Raw genomic sequence first — 26,708 nt, forward strand, 5'->3', positions numbered from 1 at the left:
CGTGCGGTGCCCGCTGAGGGCGGGCGAGCGGGGGGGCGGCACCGCGCTCGGCGGTTCGGCCGCTGCCCGGACTCGAGGTGCTGCCGCCGCTGCCGCCGCTGCCGCTTCCTCCTCCGCCGAGGCCCGGTGACGCGTCGGGCCCTCGGTGCTGCGCGCCACCGGAGGCTCTACAGAGCCCCGGGGCTCCCCGGAACGCGCCCGGGCGGGAGCGCCCGCGTCGCCCGCGGCCCGGCCGGTGCCGGCGGCCTGCGAGGCCGGGCCGGCTGGCGGCGGGGCCTGCATTTCCAGTGCCTGGGCTGCCCCGAGACACCCGTCGGTGTTCGGTGTGGTGCGGCGACACCCGGCGGCTTTGGGTCGGGCCGTCGGTCCGGCACGGAGAACCGAGCGCTTCTTTTTGGCCGGGGTGCGCCGCGAGTCAGATACCCCCTTTTGCAACCTCCCTAATCTCCTGTAATCCTCGGATCCTTCCCCTGGCGTTTGTGCTGTGCTGTTCAAGCTTTCATTCATTCGAGCTTTGCAAAGGATGGTCGGTCCCTTGCGGGGATCTGGCGGCTGAGATTGGTTGGATTTAGTAGGAAAACTTAGTGGTTGCTTGTCTGTGGTTGTGAAAAAAGGAAGGAGGAAAGTAATTGAGATGGCATGATCGGAATACAAGTGTAGTCTTGAAAAGGTTATTATGCAAGATGGGACTCTTGCTTTCCATGTACATGGTGCTTTAAATAAGTTTTATTTTCAGTTGTTGGAATTTGCTTCCTCTCTTTCTGGGTAATGCTTTGATGGAGTACAGTGAAGCTTAGTTTCCTTTAGTTGTTTTTTGTTTTGTTTTGTTTCTTAAATATACTGATCTCTGAGAGAGACTACAAAACCATCCAAACTGGGCTATGGCTGAAGTTCTTTTTGAACTTACTGGCTAATGGAAGTGATTGCTGGGACATAAGAGAATTGCTTACACCTTTGTCAGAAGTTATCCACAGGAATTAATGTTGTACTGTCATTGAAAATACAGATTTCTTTTTCAGTTCACCACCGAGTTGATTGTTAGCTATTAGTGTGATAATTCCTTAAAAATATTTCTAGATCAATTTCTGTTACAGGATTCTGTAATCAACTTTACCAGATGTTGTGAGGAATGTTGGACAGAAATTACTGAGACATAACATGCAACTTCTTTTTTGTTGTTTTTACAAGAAATGTAAAATCACATCACTGAAATGGTAGATCACTACTGATTTTGTACTGAAGTATTTGCTCTTTATTAATGTGAAGTCTTCATGAGTAAATTTAGGGAACTCTGGCTTTAACATACTTTTTTTTCTTTCCTGCAACCTTTTCCTAAAGCAGGTGTTTAAGTTGTGGGATGGATAAGATTATATGTAGCCTGAAACTTCCAAGCATTCCTTTTTAAAGGAGACTTACTTTCAATCACATATATACACTCTGTGAAAACATAAACATTTCTATCAATTTTCTTGTGGAACAGGTTCTTGCTAATGGAACTTCCTTTTCTGGCTTGAAGCTGTGTCATTCAGGATTCTTTTGTTGTTGTAGACAGACTATGAAGTGGACATCAATATAAAGAATATATAATTGCTTCTTAATATGCTGTGACACCCCAGTTTCTAATTTCATGGCTGAAAGCTGATTTATAGCAGTGAACAGCTATTTAAAGGATTATTTATTTGATGAGTGGTTTGGTGCTTGTACTTTGAATGGTTTTTTCTTGCTATGGTAGGAGCAACCTTCCTGTAACACTTACTTATCAGAAGGAGGGTCAAAAATCAAAGGAAAAATTGATGGTTGGCTAAGGAAGGGCAAGGTACAAAAAGTCACCAACAGTAATCAACAACAAGGTCTCTGCAGAAGAGAGGTGGATGTTTTTTGTTCTTTAGGTTTGAAAAGCTGTGTTAGGGATAAATTGTGAAGATAGAGCTTGTTTTTATATGTTAAGCAAGATTCATTGTTAACATAGAAAGTGCTAAAAGGGTATAAACTGGCAGGAGGTATTAAGAAAAGTCAATTCTAACCTCTTTTAGTTTCTTGCAAGTGATGGAAATTGTGTAATGTGTATTTGTGTAGAGGAAGTTAGAGGGCAGAGATGGCCAGTGTTACAATGTATGTGAAGAAAACTTGTTTTTTAGTCTTATTCTATATATTCCCATTATTCCTTTCTCCCTTCTGGCCTCTTCCCTAAATTTGAAGCTGTTCATGTAACTTTTTCTAATCAATCATGCTTGCGCAAGATTCACAGAAATTATTTGGATTGCTTCACTCATTGTAACATATATGTCCACATGTGTGTGGAGGCAGCTAGGAAACAGAGAGATCTTTCACTGTGAAATTGTTGATGCTGTTTTGTCAGTGACTTTTGCCTCCATGGGGTTGCTCTTCAGAAGCCATGCTCATAGCAGAGCGTTTTTAAAATTTTTCCTAGAACTTTATTACAGTGATAGAAATGTGAATCAGTCCCACGAGGAGACTTGAGTCAACAAAGTACAAAATGTTATTGAAGTAGGAATCTGGTGGTGATGGCAAGAGTTGGAAGTAGTGGTAGTTTTAAGGTTAGGTCAAGACTAAGCTGCGTTTTTTATATTCAGTTTTTAATCACTTTCACTCTTGTAATTTGTATACTGTATTGTACCTTGCCCAGGATAATGAATCAGCCTAACAAAACTGGGTTTAATGTGGCCTTCTTTAGAAGAATATACAAGTGATCACACCTTAGATTCACTTTGAAAACTGTGTGTTATACTTTTCAAGAACTGTTAAAACAAATGTTTCTGGCAGTAGCTCAGAATACATAGATGAAGAAAATGTTGCCTGTGGTGTAACAAGTTGACAGTCTGAACAGGCAGGAAGAGAGAGTGCCACATATTACAACCAGATTTGAGTTGGTTCCAGTATTGCCATTTGGGTTGATTTGGACAAATGTGTGGGAAGCATTTGTTATGATGGCCTGTGAGCTTACAGATTAGTTGTCAGTTTCTGACTTCTAGGATGCGAGTTTTTTTTCCAGGGGAAAAAAAAATAAAACACTCAGTAATTTTTTTATATTTATAAAGAACCAAGTGTTCCACAAGGACTCGTAGAAGACCCAGTCAAGCTGTCAATGAAACAAAAGCAAGGACATTTCCCTTTCTGAAGAGTGTTGTTAGCTCCAGAGTCTAGGTCTTTTTAAGAATAGCAAAACCTTGCTGCTTCCAGAAAGTTGCAGAACAGAAACATTAGAAGTACTGTAGACAGTCCTCTGAATTACTGGTGCTCTCTTTCTATCCCATCTTTTGGAAATATTTTTTAAAATTTTGTGTTAAATTAAATAGGTATATTTCCTTCAGTTTCAGGATAACAGAGGTGGCCATGTCGTTGTCTTGGGTTGTGTGTGGGATTTTTTTGTTACTGAAGGTTTGGGGTCTTTTTTTAAACCCCTCAACTTCCTCAGAAGTTGAAACAAGGGGGTTTTTCTTTCTCTGGGGCCAGTAAAAAAGGCACTAGCACTTTACTGAAGGACAGTAATTTTGCTGTATGCCTTTCTTTTAGAAAGTGAGCAAGAACTGATGAGATAAAGTTTTGAAGTTTCAAAAGGGAGTTAACAGTGAATGCAGACTATAAAAAAAGATGAATATGAAGTTTTCAGTGATTTGGGATATTTGCTCATTGAAATGAGCTCATATGAGTCACTAGGGTTTTTTAAAGTTTTAATGTCATAAAAGCTTCACTGTGGTCTGATTTGTTTGGATACTAAGTAATCTTGAAGCTATTGTAAAAATTCAGATATTCTGCACCCCCTACATGTTTCCTATGTATTTTCCTCCCATCAGTTTATTACTGATCTTCACTGTCTGTCTTGTACAATAGCCTGCTGGTGTAAGTAATCGTGGCTTTGTAACTGTGTTGACCAAAACTTCATGGTCAGCTGCCTTTATACAGAGGAACAGAAAATGGTATAGAATGACTGCTTCCTGCTTTGCAAGAAAATTGTTGTTTATGGTAATGACCATTTGTCATAGGAGTTTTTAACTCTAGCATCAGTCCTGCCTATCTGAGCTTTGTGTATTGTAACTACTGAGTAGTAATATGATGTTCAACACCATGTGTAAATATTATGTTTGGCTTAGTTTTGGTAGTGTGTTACTACATGCAAAGGAATATGCTCAGCATTTTTATCCAGTGAAATGGCCTGTTTTCTCCATTTCTCCCTGTCTGGTACATGTGTTATTTCTGTCATTCCCCATACCCCAGCCACTCTTTATGTCATAAGACAGCACAGAATTCTCCCTTTCTCCATATCTCTTCAAGTGACCAGGTTCTAATTTACACTGAGATGTTTTTTGAGCGGAAACAAAATGAATGTTTGATACAAGTAACTTGTACTGGGGAAGAGGGAAAAAGGACTCACTCAGTGACAACTTCCACCTACTCAGAGGCAAATACTCTTGGTCCTTACGGTATTTCACATCAGTGATGAGCAGGTGTGCCACAAGCCTTACGTTCAGAGCAAGTTGGGCACAAAAATAATGAAGCAGCCTTGTCTGCAGCTTCAGCACTGGACTTGTTCTTAAGTCTCCCTCCTTGACCCTCTTCCGCTGTAGAGCAAGCATCAGCGTGTGCTGTGGTGGAGATGAACCTGTGCTGGCTGGCACATGGGCTAGCTAAAGGTCTGAGGTGTGTCTGCCTTTCAGCTGGGACATTGAGTTGGAACCATCAAACAAGATGTGGCTGCTTTTTCCCCAAAAGTGTAGAAGATTATCTCAAAACTCTTTTTCTCTGTAAGATGTGCATTAAATCAGTTTACCTCTCTGTTTTGATATTGTGGATGGAGCAGCCAGCTGACAGATATCACCTCCTCAGGCAGGAAATACTGATATTCACATGGGAGAGAAGGCTGAAAAGAGAATAGTAAAAGATTCTCAGGTAAGATCACTTACTGAGTATACACTCACAGCAGTAAGTCAGAAGTGGTTTACAAGGGACATGCTTGAGTTCTTGTCCCACTGTGCATTAGAAAAACAGGAGAAAAAGTATGAAAGATTCAACTGCCCTGTAGTAGTTCCTAGTCCAAGCATGAGGTCTGTTCAGGGATTTCTGCAGGTCTAACTTGTGAAAAGTGTCTTAGTGGTTATAGCTTAGGAGCTGTCCTGTGGAATACTACTCTGCAGCTCTACCTGGAGGAGAGACCTGCTTGTAGGAGCAGGGACTAGAAGCCAGGTTCCTCATGTGCAATCCAATAAGAAGGGGCAGGAAGAAGAGACCACAGCCCTGCTTCCTTGTCAGAAGACCCTGCCCAGATGTTCCAAGATGTGCAGGTAGAGGAGTTCTCTTGATGTGTTCTTCCTTCCCTGTACTCCCACCTTTGCTTTACTGTTTATACAGAACAGGAGGTGGCTGAGAGTATGTCTGTGATTGCAGTGTGGTGACACTGATTGCCTGTCTGGGCAGGAAGAGGTTAACCTTTCAGGGAACTTTGGAAGGGAGCAGGTCCCAAAGTCCAGACTTCCTGGCCACATGGCTGCTCAGGTTAGACTGTTTTGCAGAACTGAGTCAAAGGTAGTGTGGGAAACCAGAATTTTTAGAGATTATATGTTATAAATGTGACAGCAAGAGAGTAATCATGTTTAAAACCACGGTGAGATGGTTAAAAATTCTGTCATGCTCTTGTAAGCTGTTGCAAATGACATGTTAACTTTCAAGAGCAAATTACCTTTAAATATTTAAGAGGAGATCTTTTTCTAAACAAAAGCCCAATCTTTGCCTTTGTACAGCTTGGAGAATAAAAATGTAAAACTTCATATATTTCCTTTCATAAATGTTTAAAGTCTAGTTTCAGAGTAAGTATTAGTAATCTTAGAATTGACATTTGTCATGTTTACTAGCTATAGGAGGTTAAATGTAGCTTTTATATTTTGTGCTAGCTCTCTTTTGTAAGTAATTAAATCTCCTAAATGTGATATATATCTTCCCTTTATTGTATGTATGAAAGAATTTCTTAATGTGGGTGATTCTTACAGAGCTGTAGTTCTTCCAGTAGCTTTGCTATACAACTGTGGTGTCAGTTCCTGAAATAATTCTTTGGCATCGCATTTTTGGTGATGTGAAAAACCAACCTTAGTGTTGTTTGGCATGTGCTAATCAGAGTGTAGGCAAACAAGCCTGGGGCTTTGATACCTGATTGAATTAAACTACAGATTCCTGGTCAGGCTTTGCTTCTGGTGGCTGTTGCACCTCTGTCTACTCTGTGCTAAGAATTAGTTTGTACCTCTAGCACACAAGTTCACAGTAGAGTTTGGAGAAAAATATGAGGGTAGCATTAGTTATTTATTTTACATTTACTTAGCTTTTTAATATAAACTGACGTTTTTTGGTAAAAAATTTGATTGCCCTAAACATGTTTCTTTAGTGTTAGTGTAGGTAGTCTTAGCTGAAGAGGATAACAGTGACATGGAGAATCCAAAGAAGTGCAGGGGATGCAGAATATTCTTAGAAGAAACACTCCATGAGGGAATCTCCTGCCCCTGAAGTCTTCTCCTTGATTCTCCACAAATGAAAGGCACTGTGGGTTATCTGCTTGCTTGCTGTTGCTAGAATTGCCTGCTTGGTTTGGGGTCTAAAAATAACAGTTCTGCTTTTTTGTTATAAAACTAGTGAGTCTCTTTATACAGTTAGTTAGGGGAGTTGGGAATCTGTCTGTTGAGCAAGATTTCTTGCAAAAGTTTGCTAAGAAATGTCTCTCCTGTCTCTGACACTCCGTTTCAGGTCTTATACTTTGGTGTAACTCCTTTAATGCCATCTTTGCCTGTAATTATTTTCCACAATACCATTTTGAACACCTTTCCTAGGTGAAAATTTTGCTTTAGGAATGTCTTTGTTTTCTGAAATGTATGTACTTAGCAAGGGCTTTAAATCATCTCTTGCTGAAAAAAAAAAAAAGGCTATAGCCCCCTGTGCTAGTCCTGTTCTAGATTCTATCAAACACTTCACGCAGCTGCCTTTGTGGATGGTGAAGCATGCTGCTTGTAACAAGGAAACATGATGGAGTAAACTAACACAGAGGTGACAGCTGAACTTGTTCAGCGTTATTGAAGTGTTATGTTGAGGAATTGCTCATTTCTATAATGAAATCTGTTTTCTGTGGGTCTGATTCTGTGAGGTGGAAGTAGTTTGAAAGGTTTCTCAAGAAGCTTGATAATAATCTGTTATGGAGTGGCAAATGATGGTATTTCTATCTAAGGTGATGATCACAGGTCTTACCAGGATGAAACACAGACTAAGTTGATTAGAAAACATAGTTTCTGAAAATACTGTTTTAAATGATAAATGTAAAGCATTTATCTCACTTGAAAAAATTGCTGTGAAAGAGTAAGTTACCATTAATGTTTTCTCTTCCAAGTACCTTAGGATCTCTCACTTACTTGAAAACAGTAGGGAAGCTGATCAGCTTGGTTTTATATCTAATAAAAGTAATTTTTCCCCACTTTTTGCAGGTGAGGTTAGTTTGGGGATGTGAACACAATGAGTGTAAACCAGCAAGCTCACACGGGGCCTCCTTACGGGCAGCCTCAGCCTGGCTATCAGGGATACCAGCAGCCTGCCTACGGAGGACAGTCACTGCCAGGGGCTCCTCAGGCGCAGTATGGAGCTTATAATGGGCCGATGCCAGGATATCAACAGCCAGTCCCTCCACAAGGTACTGCTCACCCAATGCTTCGTGACTGAGAACCTGTGAATTGGGGCGTGTGTGGAATTTTTGCTGTGTAGTTATGCAATGTTGTAAGTCTTTGGTTTTGTTTGTGGGAGTGATTACCTTTTTTTTCTTTATATAATTTGCGTGATGCTAAAAATCATGTTGTCCCATATTCTGAGCTTATTGTGCTGTCTCTTGTCCAGTTTAGTAGGGCTTACTCTTTTTTTGGTAGGTCATAAAATTAATGTGTTGAGGAACAGCCTGCTTTTTTCTCTGTGTCCATGTCCCTATTTTACTGCAGCATGTCACTAGAGGAGTCTTCCTGATGTTGAGAGGTTATGTTGAGAGGCAGCAGTTAGGGACTGTAACAGATTTATAATTGAGACTGCCTTACATTATTATATAGAAAGATCTACACTCCATCCTGAAAGATTAAGATAGCTCTAGATAGAAAGTGCTTTTGGAGATATCTTTGCTAATGTCTTCAAATTCAATAAAAAGTTTGTGGATGTGTGGCAAGCTGACGTAGTCCAGCATTTCACTGATTCTGGATCATCTCCTTTGTTTTTTTTTGTATGTTAAAAAAATAAAAGTAATTCAATTTTTGTTTTCCTGTTTTCAAAAGAAATGCTGACTTTATTAAAAGCTTTGTGAGTCTTGGCTTTTCAAGTATGTTAATTGCTTTGGGAAATCAACAGTGGCTTTAACATTTGAAATGTAGAGGAGAAAATACTATTGCTTTGAATGCAAGTATCAGATTATGGGGATTAATTCAATTTTGCTGAAATAGCACAACGTGAACCTAAAAATATTTGGTTTTGTTTCAGATGAGTGTTTTAAGGTAATTAGGACGATCCTGGTCATGCTAATCATCTCTGTACTATTCCCCCCTGCAAGTACATCTTCAGTCTTTTGCAACTTCTCGAATTTTAACTCAGACTCGATGAAAAGGATAGAATAATCGGAGTGCCTCTAGTTGTCTTGAAAGTAACAGAAGTGGGGGACTGAAATTGGGTGCTGGATAATTGCACTGTTGGATTTTTGTCTAGACTTAGTGGAGTAGTGTAGTAAAAGGGTTGAGTGTGATGTGGTAAAGAATAGGTTATTCAAGTGCTCCATCTTCCTTTTCTTTCCATAATCCTCTTCCTCCCATGCTCTCAATAAATCTCTTCTAACAGCACTTTTAATCTGAGAGTTTTGAATTAACTTCACAAGGGGTTTGAATTCCTGTGAAAGTAATGAAAATAATTTCTGAATGGAGAAAAGAAACTGTGCTTCCTGGGAGAACAGAGGCAGAACTCAGCCATTGAGTGCTCTGTTTGACTGCTCACTGTAGCCAGCCACTAAATAATGTTTTTCTGTCTGGAAGGAATGGGGAGAAATTGGACTTGTTTAGTGAGGGAGAGAAGGGGATTCAAGAAGAACAAAAATTACCACAGATTTGGAAAAGTTGCATCAGTGCAGCTATTTATAGAAAAGAGGTTTTAGCTGTTAGCGATGTGAAGACTGATTAGGGTGTTTGTGAAGAGAAACTGATGAGCGTCTTCTATCAGATGCTTCAAGAATTTTCAGACTTCACAAGCCTGAAAAGCTTTACTTTTTAAGGGAATTAACTTTTTTCTTCAAGAGTATTTCTGGTTTGCCTTTTTTAATTTTGGGACAACATTTTGCCTTTTTTAGTTTTGGGTATGTCAGTAAGGACATACCTAGATACCTTGATAACATTCAGGTAAGCTTGTACAGATTAAAAATGCAGATTTTGTGCGAGTGATGATTGAAAGGTGGTGTGACACTGAGGGCAACAAGGTAGTCTTATTTGAACAACATAACTGTATTACTCTACTCAAGTAGTGTCACATGTACTTTCTTGTTATTTATTAGGCAAAGGCCATCCACAGTTTGTGGGGATTTTTTCCCCTCTTTTTATTTTTTTTTTGAGACCATCATTCCTGGATTTAGCAGACTGTATTAAGGAAGTCTGAATTGTCAGACTGTTCATTTTTGGTCCACTGTTTAGAATTGCTATCTTTAGAAGAAAGAAATGTAAAATTCCACAGCCAGAGGTTGACCTGTCAGTGGCTGCTGAGTATGAAATCCCTGTGGAAGAGGGAATCAAACGAACAACACGTTTTCAGAGACAGCACACAGGTGATAGTAAAAATAGTGACAGTTATCCTTTCTGCCACTACCTCCAACACATGTTTACTGCAAGTCTTTGTGGCAAGGCCTATTGTACCTGCATAATATAAGGGAGAAATAATTAATTTCAGAGGCAGGAATTTAGAAAACACTGAGGGGTAAAGGGAAAACTGCCAGTGCTGTTCTGTAATTTCAAAGTAGCTGTCTTAGGGATTTATTTTTAAAATAACAGTAAAATTGCTTTGGGGACTGAGTAGAGAAATGTTGGGAGCTGGTGCCATCTTTAGTCAGGGAGTGTTTCACATCTGATTTATTTGACAAACCCTGACTCTAAATGGAATCATGGCAGTGACGATAGTCTTTCTGAGGACCAGAAGTGGAGTGTTGTGGTGCTAGCTGAAAATAGCTGCTTCTTGCTATGGGAATACTGAAAGAGCCAGGACAATTTTGCCCCAGTCCTTTCGTCAGTCTATTGGTTTCCTTCAGATGAGGACATGCAATTGCAGGTGCAAGCACAATTACCTGAATACCAGTACCAATTAGGCTGTATGTTGTTTTACATAGGCTTGCTTTATGAAAATGTTAACATTTGTATTAGTATAAAGACTACATTTGTAGTATGTTGTGCATGGTAGAAGAGAGGGAGTATAGTTTAAGGAAAAAGGTGGTAGATGACACGAATGTTGTGTTTGAGATATTTTCTGGGCTGCAGGCTTTCAGCATTGGAAAGGCTGTCTCTCTGCTTTCTCTCAGGCTTGATTTACTGGTGTATTCTGTCTTTCCAGGTTACTTCCCTTCCTTGGGGTTTCCTTCGAAGGGCTCTCCTGTATCTCTCAACTCTGACACTTCTTCTCTTGCACCTAATTTCATAGGTAAATGGTGTCCTTTCTGTGGGAGTGTTTTTGTGCTTTTGTGCTGTGTCACTTCTTCTGTGCCAAGTTCCCATTTAATATGGATGCTTCTCTCAAAGGTTAGGTGCCTGATTGTTCAGGCAGAGATGGGTGGGACATTTCCCAATCTATTTGTAGGCAGCATTCCAGAAGCATAAATAGCATATGAAGAAATAACCCTAGCAGAAATCCCTTATGCATGCAGATTCATAGATAAAACCTGACTTGTGACTAACGCTTTCTGAAGTCTGATTTTAAAACCTGAATTGGCCTATTCAGATTCTGTAAGGTACAATCCTTAGTTTAAAAGAACTCTCTCTCACCCTTTAGAGGGAAGGTGAGGTTTGAAATGATAGCATTGCAAAGAAGTGAAAAATTTCCACAAACCACCAGTAGACTGTTACTGAAAGTCAGGAGATTTGTGTAGCTTGTCCTTTTGTTTAAGGGGGAATAAAATATTTTGAACTTCCTTGGCTATACTTAGAATCCAAGTATATGTTAGGAATAATTATTTTTCCAAAAGCTGTGACTTGAAGGAAATGTCTTTTCACAACTAGCAGTCAAAATGTAATAATTAGAAATGCTGCAGTAAACTATATTGTACTTTCCCTTTTTTTCGAACTAGTGGTATTTTGGAAGAGCTATTTCTGGAGGTGTTGATTTGTTTAGGAGATGAGGGTGTCAGAATACAACCATATAGGCTCAAGGCTTTGAGGAAAATCATAGGCATTTCCCATTTGGCTGTAAGCTTCCTCCATTTTGAGGTCTGTAATGAGTAAGAACATCACCAAGATGTTGAGGATTTGTCAAGAATAATGAATTTTAGACTAATTAACAGTAGATAACTATACCTGTTCTAGTGATTTCTTTTTCAGTGACTGAGTGGTTTGTAGTAGGGGTGATAGAAGTACATTTGAGATGAGAACTAGGAAAAGAAATACTTACAAAGCTTTTTCTGAAGTAAGCACGTATTTGTCAAATGGTATGCCTGTTAAATTTGGGGGGAGAGGAATTTAATGTATATAAAAAAGTGTGTAGGGTCCCTCCAGAAATTGTATTAAATATGCCTTCAAAGACAAAAGATTAGAAGGCCAAACAGTTTGCATGTACTATCAAAAGAAAGACTTTGGAAAACAGATGCGAGGTATCACAAAGGAAATTAAAAAGCAATAACATACAAATAGTTAGAGATCAGGAAATGCTTAGTCAGAGGAACAGTAAGATGAAGGTGCTGTAACAGTAGTTTAGAAAAGACAAGATTAATGCGATGAAAGCATATAAAAATAATAAATGTCTCTAGGAATAATTAAATCCTGTGTCAAAGTGAAGAACAGGAGGAAGTTTAGTAATAAGGAAGGAAACCCAAAAAATTACGAGTTGTTCATGCAAGGTGTAGTTAATTCCTTCCTTCACTTTAGGTTTGCTAAGAATTGGATGTAGCAGATAAGATAAAATATATGAGTTGAAACCTCATGCTTTAGGCTATAAATTATACTGTAGAAGTGCGAAATGGCTCCCCTTATTTCCTACTTTGTAATGACTGCTCACAAGAAGGTTTCAGAATCCCTTTGAAACTTGCCATGCCAGTCACTGTCAGAGAGACACAACTGTGTATGTGTGGGTCTGGTCTCATGGGGCAGTTTTAGTCATCTGTACTTAATGGTACCCTATGTGAAATAGGTTCCCTTGTGGTTAACAGGCATGGTCATACAGTTGTTCTAATTACCAGCACTGTTAATACAGTATTATTAAAAGACAAGTTTATAGTCTCTTTTTCTTTTTTTTGGAAGTAAAAACTGCAGTTGGTTTGCTGGTATTGTATCCAACATTTTGTGGTCTGTGGAAAGACTGGTTTCTGAGGCAAATATATTTGGGCTGTGACTGAACCAACTCAGTCTAAAAGATGAAAAAGTATTTTTGTTAGCCTCCAAGCTTGAGAGGCTGGAAAGAACAGTCTGTGGTGGCCCCCATTATGTTACATATAAATGCAGTAAGTTATGTAGTTTTTGAAAATGGAATCTGCTTGCATAGCCTGTTTACCTTTGAGATAGGGAAAACTGACCTTTAATGAACATTAAATTCCACTGAATACTCTTGGTTTAGATAAAAATAATTGGACTTGGAGGGGAAAGGATTCAGTACCTTACTGACATGATAATTTTTTTTCTTCATAAAAGATGAAGTTATCTTCTGAAGACCTTCCACAGCACATGTTTTCTGCTTGATCTGTGTGGAGATGGTAACTAGTAACACTGGCTAAAAATATCTGTGCATTAATTATTTGTTGCTCATTGAGTATTGTTATAGCAATCCTGCACTTGAATGTTTCGTGGTAGTTGGTTCAAGCCCTTGTTTCTGTGAGTTGTGATACTTTAATATTTTTTTCTTTATTGGTTGTAGGTTCTTTAAGAGCCCCACCAACATCTGGAGCTCCTCCTCCAGCCTCTGGAGCATCTCATCCTTCTGGCCCCTTGGCATACAGTCAATTTGAACATGGAGATGTGCAGAATGGAATTCCAGCCTCAGCAGCCCCAGTGCAGAGGTGCGTATGAGAAGAGGGAATTGTAACAAAATCCTGCCTTGGTAGACTTGTGCTAGGTCTAGACTTTTTAGATCTAAATCAAACTAAGTACTTTGGGGTTTTGTGGTGGATATTGGCTTTTTTCATTGCTTTGTTATTGTTTTGGAGCAACATTTTGCCACAGGGGTATTTGTTAGACAGTGAGTATATCTGGAGATGAAAAACCTGTGAAAGGATGTGAGCAGATGTCAGTGACTGATGAAGACCTCTTCTCCTAAGACATTGTTTGTGGTGTTCATTTTCCCCTAAAAAGATTCAGTTGCACCCACACAACTCTAGCATTTGTTCCTCATCAGTGTGAAACCATCTCTGGAGCATGTGACAGTCTTTACTGAATAATTTCTTAGTATTGATTCTGGGCCCTCTTCTGTCCCTTATGGATCCCTGAGTTACTGTCATCTAAGGCTCTACAATATCTTTTCCAGAAAGATACTGCCATTACCTCTGTGGTGAAAGTGGCAATAGTTTTGGGGAGTTCAAATGTTTTGAGTGGCAGAACATTCTTACGTAGCTGTGCAGGCCTTGCTGTTGCTCACCCTAGAGACTCTATGCAGCATTTCTGATTTATTGTGATAAGTGGAATGAAATTAACAAAAATACAGAATTTGTATTTTAAGAGCTAGTAGTTTTTTTGTTGGTGTTGGTTTTTTTTTGTTTGTTTGATGAAAGGTATTCAGGTACATACAGAATATGTAATTATTTTCCCAAAACTGAGCTACAATGTTTCATGTAAATATCTGAGACCCAGATAGTGTTTATGTGCTAGAAGAATTTTAAAAGGCACAGAGAATTGTAACTTCTTTTATAACAAGGAATTCAGTTTGTCATCTTCCCTCTCAGGCCACCTGCTTCTCAACCGTTTCTGCCAGGCTCAGCACCCACGCCTGTCAGCCAGATATCTACCTTCCAGCAATATGGGCCTCCCCCAGCCAGCGTGCAGCAGCTCAGGAATCACATGGCAGGGATGACAATTGGCAGTACTGCAGCCTCTGCTCCTCCCCCAGCTGGACTGGGTTATGGTAAGGTTTCCTGGCTACAGAAGTATGCTGTCGATTTTAATTTTTGCTAGTAATTTCATAAAAGATTTTTCCTTGTCAGTGATTTATTACCATATGGTTATGGGAATTCTCTGGGTGTTGACATCTGCCATGGTAAACAGGAGTTTTCTTAACTAATAGATTCATAATTGGGGAAAACACAACTGAGGCTGTTGTAGGGGACGGTGCTTGCACTGCTGGACATGAATAACAAAGGAGAGTAACAACATTGGTCTTCAACTATTGAATCTTGTGAAACACAGGACTGTCTATCCCTAATTCACCTGTAGACATGAGTCTACATGTCTTGCCACTCTTGTGCAGCAGTCCAGTCAAAAAAAAAAAAAAAAAAAAAAGGAAAAAGGGCCCCGTAAATGTAAATCACAAAGAGCTGAAAATACTCTGAATGATTGTGTGTAGAGTTCTGCTGGAAGTCAGGAAGACATTTATTTAAATAGTAGAAGCTGAATTTATGGTACGGTATTAGTTCTACAGTCACACTGCTGTAGATTAGGGGGCTTTTTAAATTGAAGACTAGAGTTTTGTCTTTATTATTTGTAAGTTGGTCTGCAAGAGTCTAAACTATTTAAAAATTGTTTTGCTAAAGAACTTTTTAACAAGCATCTTGTAAGACAGATTTTATAGGAAAATTAGGAGTAGGTAGGGGATACAGATTTCCTTGGCCTTTTGGCAGTGTGTTTGTCCAAAATTATTCTCAGAAATAGTACAGCGCTACATGCAAATGGTGCTAGTTTCATGCTGTTAAAACCACAGAGCTCAAAACCATTCCTGATCTACAGGCTCCAGCTGAGTAGGGAGTTTAAGACAGAAACTTAGTTCAAGAAATCTATGGATAGACTTGTGGTGCTTTATGTTTTGTATATTCCTGGCTTCACCCTTTTTTCTGGCCCTGAAACCTGAAATATATTCTGATTATGTAAAATAAGCAGCTCAGACTTTTGAGAGAGAAAGCAATGAAAGAACTATCAAGTTTCAGATCCCCTGAAGGAATTTCAGCTCTCTGATCAATCTAGGAGAATGGTCACTTAGGATCTGTCTCTGCTCGTATTGGTAAGTTCATCTGAAGATGAGAAAGGGGTAGATTTACTCAGGTGATGTGGAGCAAATGGGTTTTTCTTGCATCTTAATTATCTTGAGGATAGAAGAAAATGATGTTATGTCTTTTTTTTTCTTACCGGGTCCCCCAGCATCGGTTCCTCCCGTCTCAGGAAGCGTTAGTGCGACAGGATCTGGTCTCTACACACCTTACAGTGCGAGCCAAGGACCCCCTCTTACCAGTGTGTCTCAGGGTCTCCCTTTGGCACAGCCTCCGCTCCCTGCTCAGGCAATATCAACTCAGCGCCCGCCTACTCAAGTTCCCGGTTTTACCCCACCTCCTCCTTCTGCAGGGGTTGGACCTTCCTCTTACCCTCCTACCACAGGCGCTCCAAGGCCACCTGCCATGCCAGGCCCACCACTGCCTGGGCAGACAGTTGCTGGACCACCATCATCCCAGCCTAATCATGTATCCTCACCACCACCTCCATCAGCTATGGCGGGGCTGCACCCTGGGCCTCCCATGAGTGGTCTCCATGGACCACCTCCTCCCACTCATCCTCCTCAGCCAGGATACCCAATGCAGCAGAATGGTGAGTATTCCTAGTAGAGGAATTTTAAGTTACTTATTCTCTGTATGCTGCAAAGTGAGAACTAGATTTCACATTGTCACTTGTGGACTCCTGGCTGCACATTAAAACTTTCCTCTTGTTTCCCTGTGCTCCTGTCTGGCATGATATCGTGTATCATTCTGAGATACTTTATAATACAGGTTTTAATCATATAAATGTAACTAAAGGAATTCAAGCCTGCTTGGCCAAAAAAGTGTTCAGCAATTAGTGCCATAATACTACCAAAATTTATGATCAAAATTTTATTATGGACTGTAATTTGATGTCTGCAACCTCACCTGTTCAAAAACAGGCATCGGAAATACTGAACAGTCTTATTTATATTTTTTAAATTTGTGGCCACTGTGCCTGTGTATGGAAGGAGTTGTGAAACACTGAAAAAAGAGTTGCTATGTTTTCTCCTTTAACATGCATAACCATATTTTTCTCCCTTGTAGAAGCTTGCATGTCTTAAATGTACTTAAAAGTAAGGCAAGTTAAACTATCTGAATTGAAAGCAGTTTTGGCTGGTTTTTAATCGATAACACTTACAGATAGCTGTGATAAAGTAATCGTGTGCAAATGTTAGGACTGAGAATCCCACCCCCCATGCAGCTTTGCACAGCTGGACAGGTAAATGGCTTAAAAATACCTGTTCAAATTCCTATGAACTGTAAAAATACTAATGGGTTAAATCACGCTGTTACTCTGTAAGTTACTGGAATTGTCTAAAATAATATAAAATAGCTTCAGGTAGTTACAAAACAAAAGACAAAAATCACACATTAGCCTATTGCTATAATTTCAAACAAGTCAAAAGTGCCCAAGGGAAGTCCTTGCATATCTTTAATTTGAAGAATTAGGGATCGTCCACTAGCTTATGTGGCTGTTCTGTGTGCATTTTCCATTAGACAGTTCTGCAAATAAATGTTCATAGTGTGTGGTCTTAATATGTATTGTAATCAACAATTACAAACTCTAAAACTATTTACAGTAGTATGCTGGTTTGGTCTGAGGTAGAGCTAATAGAGTTCAGACTGAAAACCTCTGTTCCCTTAAGTCTGGTTTTGAGGACTGTGTGTATCAGTTTATTGGATTGTTGGTAGAGATATACCAGTCTAAGATGAAGCACTGTGATAAAGATGTTTAATTGCAATTATTTGAAAAGCACATGATTTTATTTTTCTTGAGGGTGGGTTTTTTTATGTTTTTGTTTTGTTTTGTTCTGGTTTTTTTATACTGGCAGGAAATGTGAAAAGTGCCAAATGAAGAAATGCCTAGTATTAAGCCATTGTTTGATTTTTATGGATTTTACTTGTTAAGGTTCCTTTGGACAGATGAGGGGTCCCCAGCCAAACTATGGAGGAGCCTATCCAGGAGCACCAAATTATGGAAGTCCCCCTGGACCACCACCTCCACCAAAACGCTTGGATCCAGATTCCATTCCTAGCCCTGTAAGCTTACTTGTTCTTACCAGTGTAACTCTTCCATGGTGTCTTTGCAGAAAGCACCTGACGAAGACCAAAGCTGAAAACAGGTTTCTCATTCCAAGGAACATCAGTCTGTTTTCCTGCTTATGTTTCTCTCTTCTATCCACCTTCAGTCTTTTCTGATGAGTAAGCCCAGAGGCAGTATTTTTCTTGGTGACTAAAAAAAGACACTGCATATGGAAGTCACTGCTATAATTCCTCAGGTCTTTTTCTGTGCTGTGTTATCTTTTGAGAATCCTTGAAGGCTTTGATTAAACTTGTTTCTCCATTTCTGGATTCTTGCATAATGACTTTCCAAGGTGAACTAATTTCAGGTTTTGAGGTGACAGTCTGTGAACTGTGTGATCTATGTTTAAAGTATGGTTAGTAGGAGGTGACTAGTGCTTTTCCTATAATCTGTCAAAAAACTGGTTTGTGTTTTTTTGGGTCACGAAGTCATGATGCTGCATCAGTCAAATATGGACTTCTCAAACGGCGTTTTTTCCCAGCTTCTCAAACTGGGCTTTTCTTTCAGAGTGGAAGTTCTGAGACAGAATAAGCAGTTAGATGTAATGGTTAGCAACGATAAGTAATATTAAGCCTGGTGGTATTATTGCCACTAGTCTACTGTGCTGTTCCTTCCACTGCTCTTGATGCTGTTTCTGTGCTTCAAAACTATGAAAATAATGTAGTCTTGAGTTCTAGATCAGAACTGATGTTATTTGGATGGAACTTCTATTTTAAAAAGATTACCTCTTTAGATTCCAGGTTTATGTAAAGCTTACTATTGTTTTTTTTCACAGAATATAAATCTTCAAGTGCTTTCTGCCCCTCTTCTTTTCCACTAAATGAAATCTCAAATGGCTTGTGTCAGTTACCTTCGTGTCAGCATGTTCTTAAAGCATACATCTTCAGTTTCTAACCAAAATGAGTAGATGAGCCACTGCCTCCATTAGCAAGGCATTCAGAGCCAAGCCCAATATTCTGGCAGGACTGGTTTTGGGATCAGTGTATGCTGAAGAAGCTGATGTGTCCTATTGCATGAACCAGTATCTAAATGTATCTAAATTCCAGTGCTACAGGTTTGGGTAGAGAGAAGTAACACTGTTACTTTTTGGTTTATTATTCTCTTTTTTTTTTTTTTTTGGCACTCTTATTTCTTATTTAAAAAAAAAAAGCAACTTAATGAGCTGCCACCCCAGCAGAAACCCAGGCACAGAATAGACCCTGATGCAATTCCTAGTCCAGTAAGTGCTGTATATATATATGTCAATTGTAGTCTGTGTATTGGTGACCATCTGTGCATGCCTGAAACCTGAACTTCACCTTACTAACCCTCCATCATTAATCTTTTACCCTTTCCTTGCTGTCTTCTGCTTGCCTTATCAAAATGAGTAACATTACACCACATGAGGTTGTTGAAATCTACTGTGATGAATGGTGAGGCAATAGAAAGCAGTGTTTCAGAAACAGATCATGAAGAATGTCTCCCCTTCACTTTGTCTGGTGTTTAGGATATCGCCTTCAGCAGATTCCAGCTGGCATTTCCAGTGTAAGCCAGTAGTATCATTGCCCATACAACGTGTGTCTCATGTCAGCATGCACACAGCATGAGCTGTTGTAGCCATGTTTTCTACCATTTTTTGATCAGAATTTGATTACTGTTCTTGTTGATATACCAGTACTGGGCTAGTGCTCTGGAGTTCTAAAATTGCAGATGAACTGGAGTTTTTAAAATGTTAATTCCTGATACAAATCTTCTAGTATAAGGCATGGGGAGCTACAAACATTCTGTCATTATCTGTGCTCGTGCATAACCATTAAATTTTGAATTTTAAAATTTAATGTTTATGTTGGAGAATCCTATCTAAAGAAAGAAAAAAAGCAGCTACCTTTTGGATTGGAAGACAAAAAAAAACTTTTGGGGTTTTGTTACCCTGGGTCACTTCTTTTTCATGTAGTCAGAGTTTATCATTTAATGGGTACCAGTGGTGAGATCACCAATGTCAGTCAGCCTGTAGACTTTTGAAATGGTACTAGATTTATTCTAGAGTAGTCACTGAAGCTATGGGAGGCTCTTTGCTGGCAGCTTGCAATCTGTAGTGAGAGGGTGGAAGTCCTGCCATACGAACTTCTGCATTTCAGAATTTGCTCTGGGCAAAGGCAGATGTGCTTGGTGTCAAAATAAGAGTAGAAGAATGATTGCTAGCTTTAATTATTTCATTCAGTCACCACTATGGAAGTGTAGTTTAAACTGTGCACAGCTACAAAGGTCAGTGAATATTTTAGTTAAGTAGAACTATTTAATACATTTTCATTATCTTAAGCAAATTTGGACTTGTGAAGAATTTGAAATACCAAGAAATTTAAGATTTTTACAGTCTTTGAAGTTTGATTCATTGACAAATCTGTTGAAATTTCACTTTCCACATTCCCAGAATTCAAATCACATATCCTTGAGCACCACAAAGCAATGAAGACTTCCACCTGAGCTTGCAAGTCATCTGTCTTTAGGCCAGAATTACAGTGGTTAGAAATAAAGGCATACTATGAAAGCAGTGGGACTATAACAGAAAGAAAAAAAAAACGGATTACCTATAGGACTTCAGCTTGAGGCTTACAGAAACTTCTAATTCTTATTTGACTGGAACTGTACAGGGGAGTACTGCCAAAAATTCTTTTCTTCATCTGAGTTTGTTTTTTATGAGTTCAGATCAGACTTTAAAACACAGAATATGCTGCTACTAAGAATACTTGGGGAAAAAATAACTATTCGCAGCTTGTAACTTATTGTTAGTCACATTAAATACTATTTGAAATCCAACTGAGAGGTGACTGCTTGACAAAATTTACTTGCTTTTCCTATTTTTAGAGATAGTAAAGTTTGCCTCAGGTCCCCTTTTCACTGCCTTAGAGATTGTTTATTTTACAGTACTTTGAAACCAAGCCTCCATAATAACATGGTATTTTCCATCACAGATTCAAGTGATTGAAGATGACAGAAATAACCGTGGGTCAGAACCATTTGTCACTGGAGTGAGAGGGCAAGTCCCACCTCTTGTTACTACAAATTTCTTGGTCAAGGATCAAGGTAAACTGTTTTTCTTTTCCTAAACAAACAAACAAAACAAAAATCCCAAAGAGTCAGTGACAAAACTGTGTCCTTAATGGAAATACATGCTTTACCAACAGAAACTTAGTTTCAGGTCCTGAACTCGATTTAGATTCTCTTGATTGTTTGGTAGCTAGTAACTAATTTGCAGGTAAAAAATGTTTTCCAAGGCAGATACCTAGGACCAGCATTAGCAGAGATATCAGAAAGCAGAAAATTAAGTGTCTTCTATAGAGCTTTATAAAAAATATTTAAGAACTCAAATCTACTAGCAACATCATTAAAATTGGACTGGCAACTGTGTTTTATAAAATTAAGAGGGATGTAAATTGGTTTGAGGGTTCCATAGAGAAAAGATATTTCATCTTTTAATTGCTGACATTTTTTTGAGTTTTAAAGTTTCAGAAAAAACTTCAGAATCTGATTCTATTCAATCGAGTATTTCAATCTTCAGCCAAAATTACAATGCAAAAGTAGAAATGTTTGAGTAGAGTTTTCTGTCTACATTACATTTTAGTCTATGAATATATTAAAAAGAAATGCCTTTTTATAGGTTTAGATTGACATGGAGTCAAGTTCATTTGTTTTAAGGTCTTTTATTATATGTAGTTAATCATGAAGAGGTATTTTATTTGGAATTGAAGTTTTCCATAGATTAAAACTCAATATTTAGCTAAGCTCTTAGTGTCTGTGGCTTAAGGACACAACTTAAGGTATCCTTGTTTCTGTTCTTGAAGGTAAACTTAATTTGTACTGAAATTTGTGGGGCTTTTTTATTTGTTCCCCAGGTAATGCAAGCCCCCGCTACATCAGATGCACATCTTACAATATTCCCTGCACCTCTGACATGGCCAAACAATCCCAAGTTCCCCTGGCTGCTGTCATAAAGCCTCTGGCTACTCTGCCACCGGAGGAGGTGAGAGCCGTGTGTAGAGTTACGTGTGCTGTGTGCACACTCGACAGGAGAATGCTCTCAGGTGTCAGCATTTAACAGATATGTTTAGAAGGCATATTTAGGTAATGAAGACCAGGTAAACATTGATTCTCCAGCAGGTGTGTGATAGATATCTGTAAAGCAGAAGAATGTTGTGTTCAAAGCGTTTAATATTTTGACTGCCATGATAATTTCAGCTTTTTTGCAGTAGCTGTCAAGCACTGTGACTAAATTGCCAAAATACGAGGATGGTCACAAAGGTGTAAGCTGATCTCACTTTCTTTCTTCATCTAAAGTATTTAAATGGTTGCTAATCGTAGTTGTTAAGTCTTTTCTAGAATGCCAGGTTGTGAAATGGGGTTAGAATGTATGAAACAGCACTGGTTTAGCTGTCTAATATGCATGTACATGCACAGCATTGTGTGGGATGACAGCACAACACTGAGTACTGAGCACTGCTGAGCTGCACTTGTATTTCTGCCCTTTCTCTCTGCAGCACTTATTTCTTTCTAGGTGTAATGCGTGGCTGTTGAGCCTTTTACCCACTCATGTTTGCTGAGACATGAAAGCTCAGAGACTTTTACAGAGTTTGACTTTTTCTTAAGTAGTCTAAATACTCTGGCTACTGTGTAGTGTTAGCCTGCCTGGAGCAGTGACATGAAGACAAACAGGCTTGTTAAATTTGAATACATAGGTCTGCAGTGTCCTGTGCCTGTTAAACCTAACTGTAGCATCTGCTGAGGAAAGCAATTTCCTCTGGTCTTCTAAGGTTATTTTTCTCCTGTTGCATTTCATTAGTGTTCCTAAACTATGGTTTGAATTTTAAAAACTGGTGTATGATAAAACTGATCTGTGGCTGAAGTTTAAAAGGAGCACTAAACAGGGGAGAATAAGGTCTTTCTTGAGAAACTTGGAGGCTTGTGGAGTAGCACAATTTTAGAGAAACTTTACAAGTAATAGTTGTTTGGTCTCCTGGTGTGTTTATGCTTTGAACAAACTCTTGTGGTGTCCAGAAGAAAAGTGTCTAGAATTGGAAAATTGCCTTGGAGACCAGTCAGCTAGTGTTTGGAAGTTCTTTCCAAATGGCAAGGGCAAACTCTTGGAAGGGCCCTTCCAAGACTCAGCTGTTTAAAGCAGCAAGACTGTAATTAGAGCTAAAGCTTTACATACTTGTAATGAAAGGATAAATGTTTAATGAAATAATGTCTTATGAAACCAAAGCATTCAGATAAATTTAGGATATATAAAAATCCAGCCTGATTTCCGAATCCAGGACCTTTGCCTGATGTTATGCACTGCTCAGAAAACCAAGCTTGAGGCTTTGGAAAGAAGTACCTCTGTCTTCTGGGAGTAAGTGGTTAATGACAAGTTACATATAGTGCTGCCTGTTTTCAGCACCCTTGTAATTTGTTTTCATGTTACAGAGGGAGAGGCTGAGGAAGAGAAAATTGTGTTAATTGTCTTGAAGTACAATACCAATATTGCCTGCCAATCAGAAAACTTGACCTTTTTTTTTTTTCCTCTGAAGAAATCAGCCTGAGCTGTAGGAAATGAGAAATGCCAGCTGCAGAAGCATTGTACTGCCATTAAATGATTAGTGTGGTTGAATGAAAGACATAACACATCTGTGGCATGAAGAGGAAAGTGACTGGAGCATTTGCTCATCTTCTGCTCAGGGAATATGTTGTCTCTTAAACATGACCATCGATTTAGAGTAATGGAGAGAATTAAGACCAGACACCTTTACTGGCAGAAATTTTAAAAACAAGTAGTTAAATTTTTGAGCTAAGTTCTTAGTTCAAAAGGTGCTTTGTACTATGAATGCAGCTTATAACTTGCATGAGTTCTCTCTCAGTCATTTTAAGGTGCTTCCTGCTCCTTCTGTTGCTGAGAAGCTGCAGAAGTTGCCAAGCGTCTTATTCTGGTTTGGGTGCAAAAGAACATTATAAGTAATAGTTCAAAAATAGTGTCACTATGTAAGAGTTTTGAGGACTTGCTGTATAGTGGGATCGAGACACTAAGAGTTTGTGGTTATGATGTATTTCATGATGGAGTTGAAAAATAAGTCTTAGCAGATGGAATTTTTTAAGGCAGATACTCTGTATTCTTTAATATATGGAATGAAATGACTGGCTTTGCTATTGTCGAAAACCTTGCTTTTTACAAGGGGAAGAGATAAGAGGTGAAGAGTGATTTTGAGTCTTCTGTGTTCACTTGGGATAAGTCTGGTAGTGGAATGTGGTTGTGTTCTTCAAGCAAGCTACTGGCTACTGGCTACGTGGGATAGCCCATTAATGACTCTAGCCCTCAAAATACTGTTGTGCTGGAGCTTGAATTGAAAAACATCTAAATATTTGTTCAGGCTTCCCATATCCCCTGCACTCTTTCCCACAGCTGCCAAATGTTAAATCCTATGCTGTGTACAGGGAGATAGAAATGACCACCCAATGCAGAGCTTAAAACTTTCTCATCATCATGAGAGCTTTCTTTTCATGTGCTTTTTTTCTCTTGCTTCCACAGACCCTTCCTTATTTGGTAGACCATGGAGAATCCGGTCCTGTGCGATGTAATAGGTGCAAAGCTTACATGTGCCCTTTTATGCAATTCATTGAAGGTGGAAGGAGGTTCCAGTGTTGTTTCTGCAGCTGTGTCACTGAGGGTAAGGTTTCTTCTGGAAATCCCTCTTTGGGCTCTACTGGAAAGGTCTTTGAACAAGATGCAGACAAATAAATCTTTGTCATGTTATGATAATTTACAATGAATACTGTGATTTAGGATGTGTCTAGTTTTGTAAAAATTATTGGAAGGCATGTTCATTGTTCAGTTCTGAAATTGTATTCAAAAAGGTGCTTCTGCACTGTAGTATTGTAGCAAATTTTTAAGATGAGGTATTTATGCCTGGTGGTTTAAAAGACTATTGTATTTTCTTAGGGTATTTCAAAAGTACGGCATTTTTGAACAGACTGAGATATAAATCTAGTCAGTAGCATGTGTTAGGATTTTTTTTTCTCAAAAAGCCTTTTTTTGTCTCACTAACACAGATGAGATTGTGGTTAAATCTGCTACAGCTGAATACGAGTGTTCAGTACAGGCCAGTTAATATTAGTTGCTCTTCCAAATTAGTTCAAAACATGCTTCCTTTTAAGCAGAAGTTACAATGAGCTGCTCACAGCATGACATTTGTAGATTTGTTTTGAAGGCACAGTGGAATGTAAGGTACAACAAACCTTATGATGATGTTTTCAGTCTTCTGTTTGGTAGCACTGATGGCTTTTAATGGATTGTTCTTAATACCCCAGTTGTGCTGTACAACTGTTCGTACTAACCAAAATGGAGGTTAGAAATGGCCAACTTTAAAACTCAGTTTTGTCTGGTGGTTTTCTGCCTGCGTACACTCCCTGTCCTGCTCACTCAGCAGCTGTATGAAGGGCTGTACCTGTAACAAGTGAGCAGAGGCAGAAAAGGGAGGGATGCTGAGAGACTGCTGATGAAAGCAATACTGTGGAAACACAATGTAGTTGCACCTAAAATTTGAGAACAATTTTTGTATTATCTGCAAATGCCGTCAGGCAATTAGCTTGTATGGGATGTGTACTTGGAGACAAGAGTGATAGATGCTTATATATAGTCTCAATGATATCACTTTGTTTTCTTTTGAACTTCAGAAACTTGGAATGCTTATAATAGTTTAAAAGTGGTGGATAATGTCATTCTAGGTAATCTCATTTTAATCTCCCCTGGAACTGTATAGACAGCTATATAGAGCTATATAGACACCTATGGCTGGAATAAATTTTGTCATCTGAGCAGTTCTGCAGGAGTGAGTGTCTGTCATGGTAGTTCTTGGGGCACAAGGGGAAACACTTTGTTTCTGCAGCTGACTTTTATATGCAAAAAATTAGCTTAACTTCCCATTTTATTTTCTGTACCTTGTACCAGCACAAAAGCTGGGTGTGTGGTTGTACTTCTGTTCCTCCTCCTTAATCCACTGTAAGAAGTACTTTGTCTATTCTGATAAAAAGATTATGGGAGTCTCTGCACACGGGAGTGCCTGGAGGCTTTACTCTTGTGCAGCATAGGAAGGGAAGGAGAAACTAACTTATATAGCAAAATAGGAAGCTCAATATTTTAAGCCTGACTTGAGTTAGTAATGCTGTAGCTTGTAGTTTGCCTCAAACTCTCTTCTGAGTAATTTGTTAATGCTTACATGAGATGATTATATTTTTCCTTTGGACTAGATCCTTCAGAATAATCCTAAAAGTGTTTTGTAGTGATGTTTCTGATATGAAATGTAAAATGAAAATGGAAGGGAGATTCAAGAGAAGTATAACAGTAGCTATACTGTATGCTGTCTGGTGCATGAGACAAACTGGAGTAAGTTTGTATTTTTTTGCTTTAATGATATTCTTAAATTGCCTTAATATTTTTAGTACTTGTGTGCTAGCCCAGAGTGCTAGTTCACTTCCCTGGAGTTTTGTTTGAAGCAGCTGTTGTCACGTTGGCTCTCTAGTCACAATGTTTATTATGGGCATATCACTGAGCTTAATGATTTTTCCTTTGCCAGTGCCACCTCACTACTTCCAACATTTGGATCATACTGGAAAGCGAGTAGATTTCTATGACCGACCTGAGTTATCATTGGGGTCGTACGAGTTTCTGGCAACAGTTGACTATTGCAAGGTACAGTAGTACGTTTTTATTGCTGGATTTGTTTTGCTTTTAAGTAAAAAGACTATTTTCTTGAAAGTAAGAAAGACGTGAATTGTCCAGGGCTGATTTCTAGGTGGCAGAGATAATTGACAGCATTAATCCAGCCCACTTTTTAGTGTAAAATAACATGCTTGTTCACTAACTTAGAAAACCAGTGAAGGTCCTGATAACACATGACATAATATAACTTAATAGATGTCTCTATTTTTTTCTCTGGAGCTATATAAGCAGCTGTAGCTGTGCTTACCTTAGGAATTCTGCTGAAGGGATTCTTGTGTAGTAGTTCTTGGCAGAAAAGGGAATTGTAGAAGAGGTTCAATGCAAGTACAATAGCCACTATGCAATGTGCCACTGGTTCCCTAAGGCAGACCTTACCTATTGAACTTAATTTCAAATACAGCCATAGTGATTAAAAGCACAAGAATAGTGTGGAAATGTATATTTCAAAGCTGGTTTGATTTTAAATTAAAGATTTAATAATAATTAACTTCTAA

General features: G+C 39.0%; 1 protein-coding gene across 2 annotated transcripts in view; it reads left to right on the plus strand.

The window, feature by feature from the left end:
- The window catches only part of SEC24C (SEC24 homolog C, COPII coat complex component), a 38,529-nt gene that overhangs the window by 85 nt on the left and 11,736 nt on the right, over positions 1–26,708 (plus strand). Inside the window, exons 2-11 of one of the 2 annotated variants that reach the window (XM_062496075.1) lie at positions 7,476–7,678; positions 10,600–10,686; positions 13,105–13,246; positions 14,126–14,304; positions 15,531–15,971; positions 17,313–17,443; positions 20,438–20,549; positions 21,359–21,486; positions 24,025–24,163; positions 26,069–26,184. In XM_062496075.1, coding sequence (XP_062352059.1) covers positions 7,504–7,678; positions 10,600–10,686; positions 13,105–13,246; positions 14,126–14,304; positions 15,531–15,971; positions 17,313–17,443; positions 20,438–20,549; positions 21,359–21,486; positions 24,025–24,163; positions 26,069–26,184 — 1,650 coding nt within the window. In that variant the 5' untranslated portion in view covers positions 7,476–7,503. The remainder of the gene's footprint in view (positions 1–7,475; positions 7,679–10,599; positions 10,687–13,104; positions 13,247–14,125; positions 14,305–15,530; positions 15,972–17,312; positions 17,444–20,437; positions 20,550–21,358; positions 21,487–24,024; positions 24,164–26,068; positions 26,185–26,708) is intronic. The other variant, XM_062496076.1, reaches the window with a different exon arrangement.

Source organism: Cinclus cinclus, chromosome 7 (genome assembly GCF_963662255.1).
Source record: "Cinclus cinclus chromosome 7, bCinCin1.1, whole genome shotgun sequence".
Taxonomy (NCBI): Eukaryota; Metazoa; Chordata; class Aves; order Passeriformes; family Cinclidae; genus Cinclus; species Cinclus cinclus.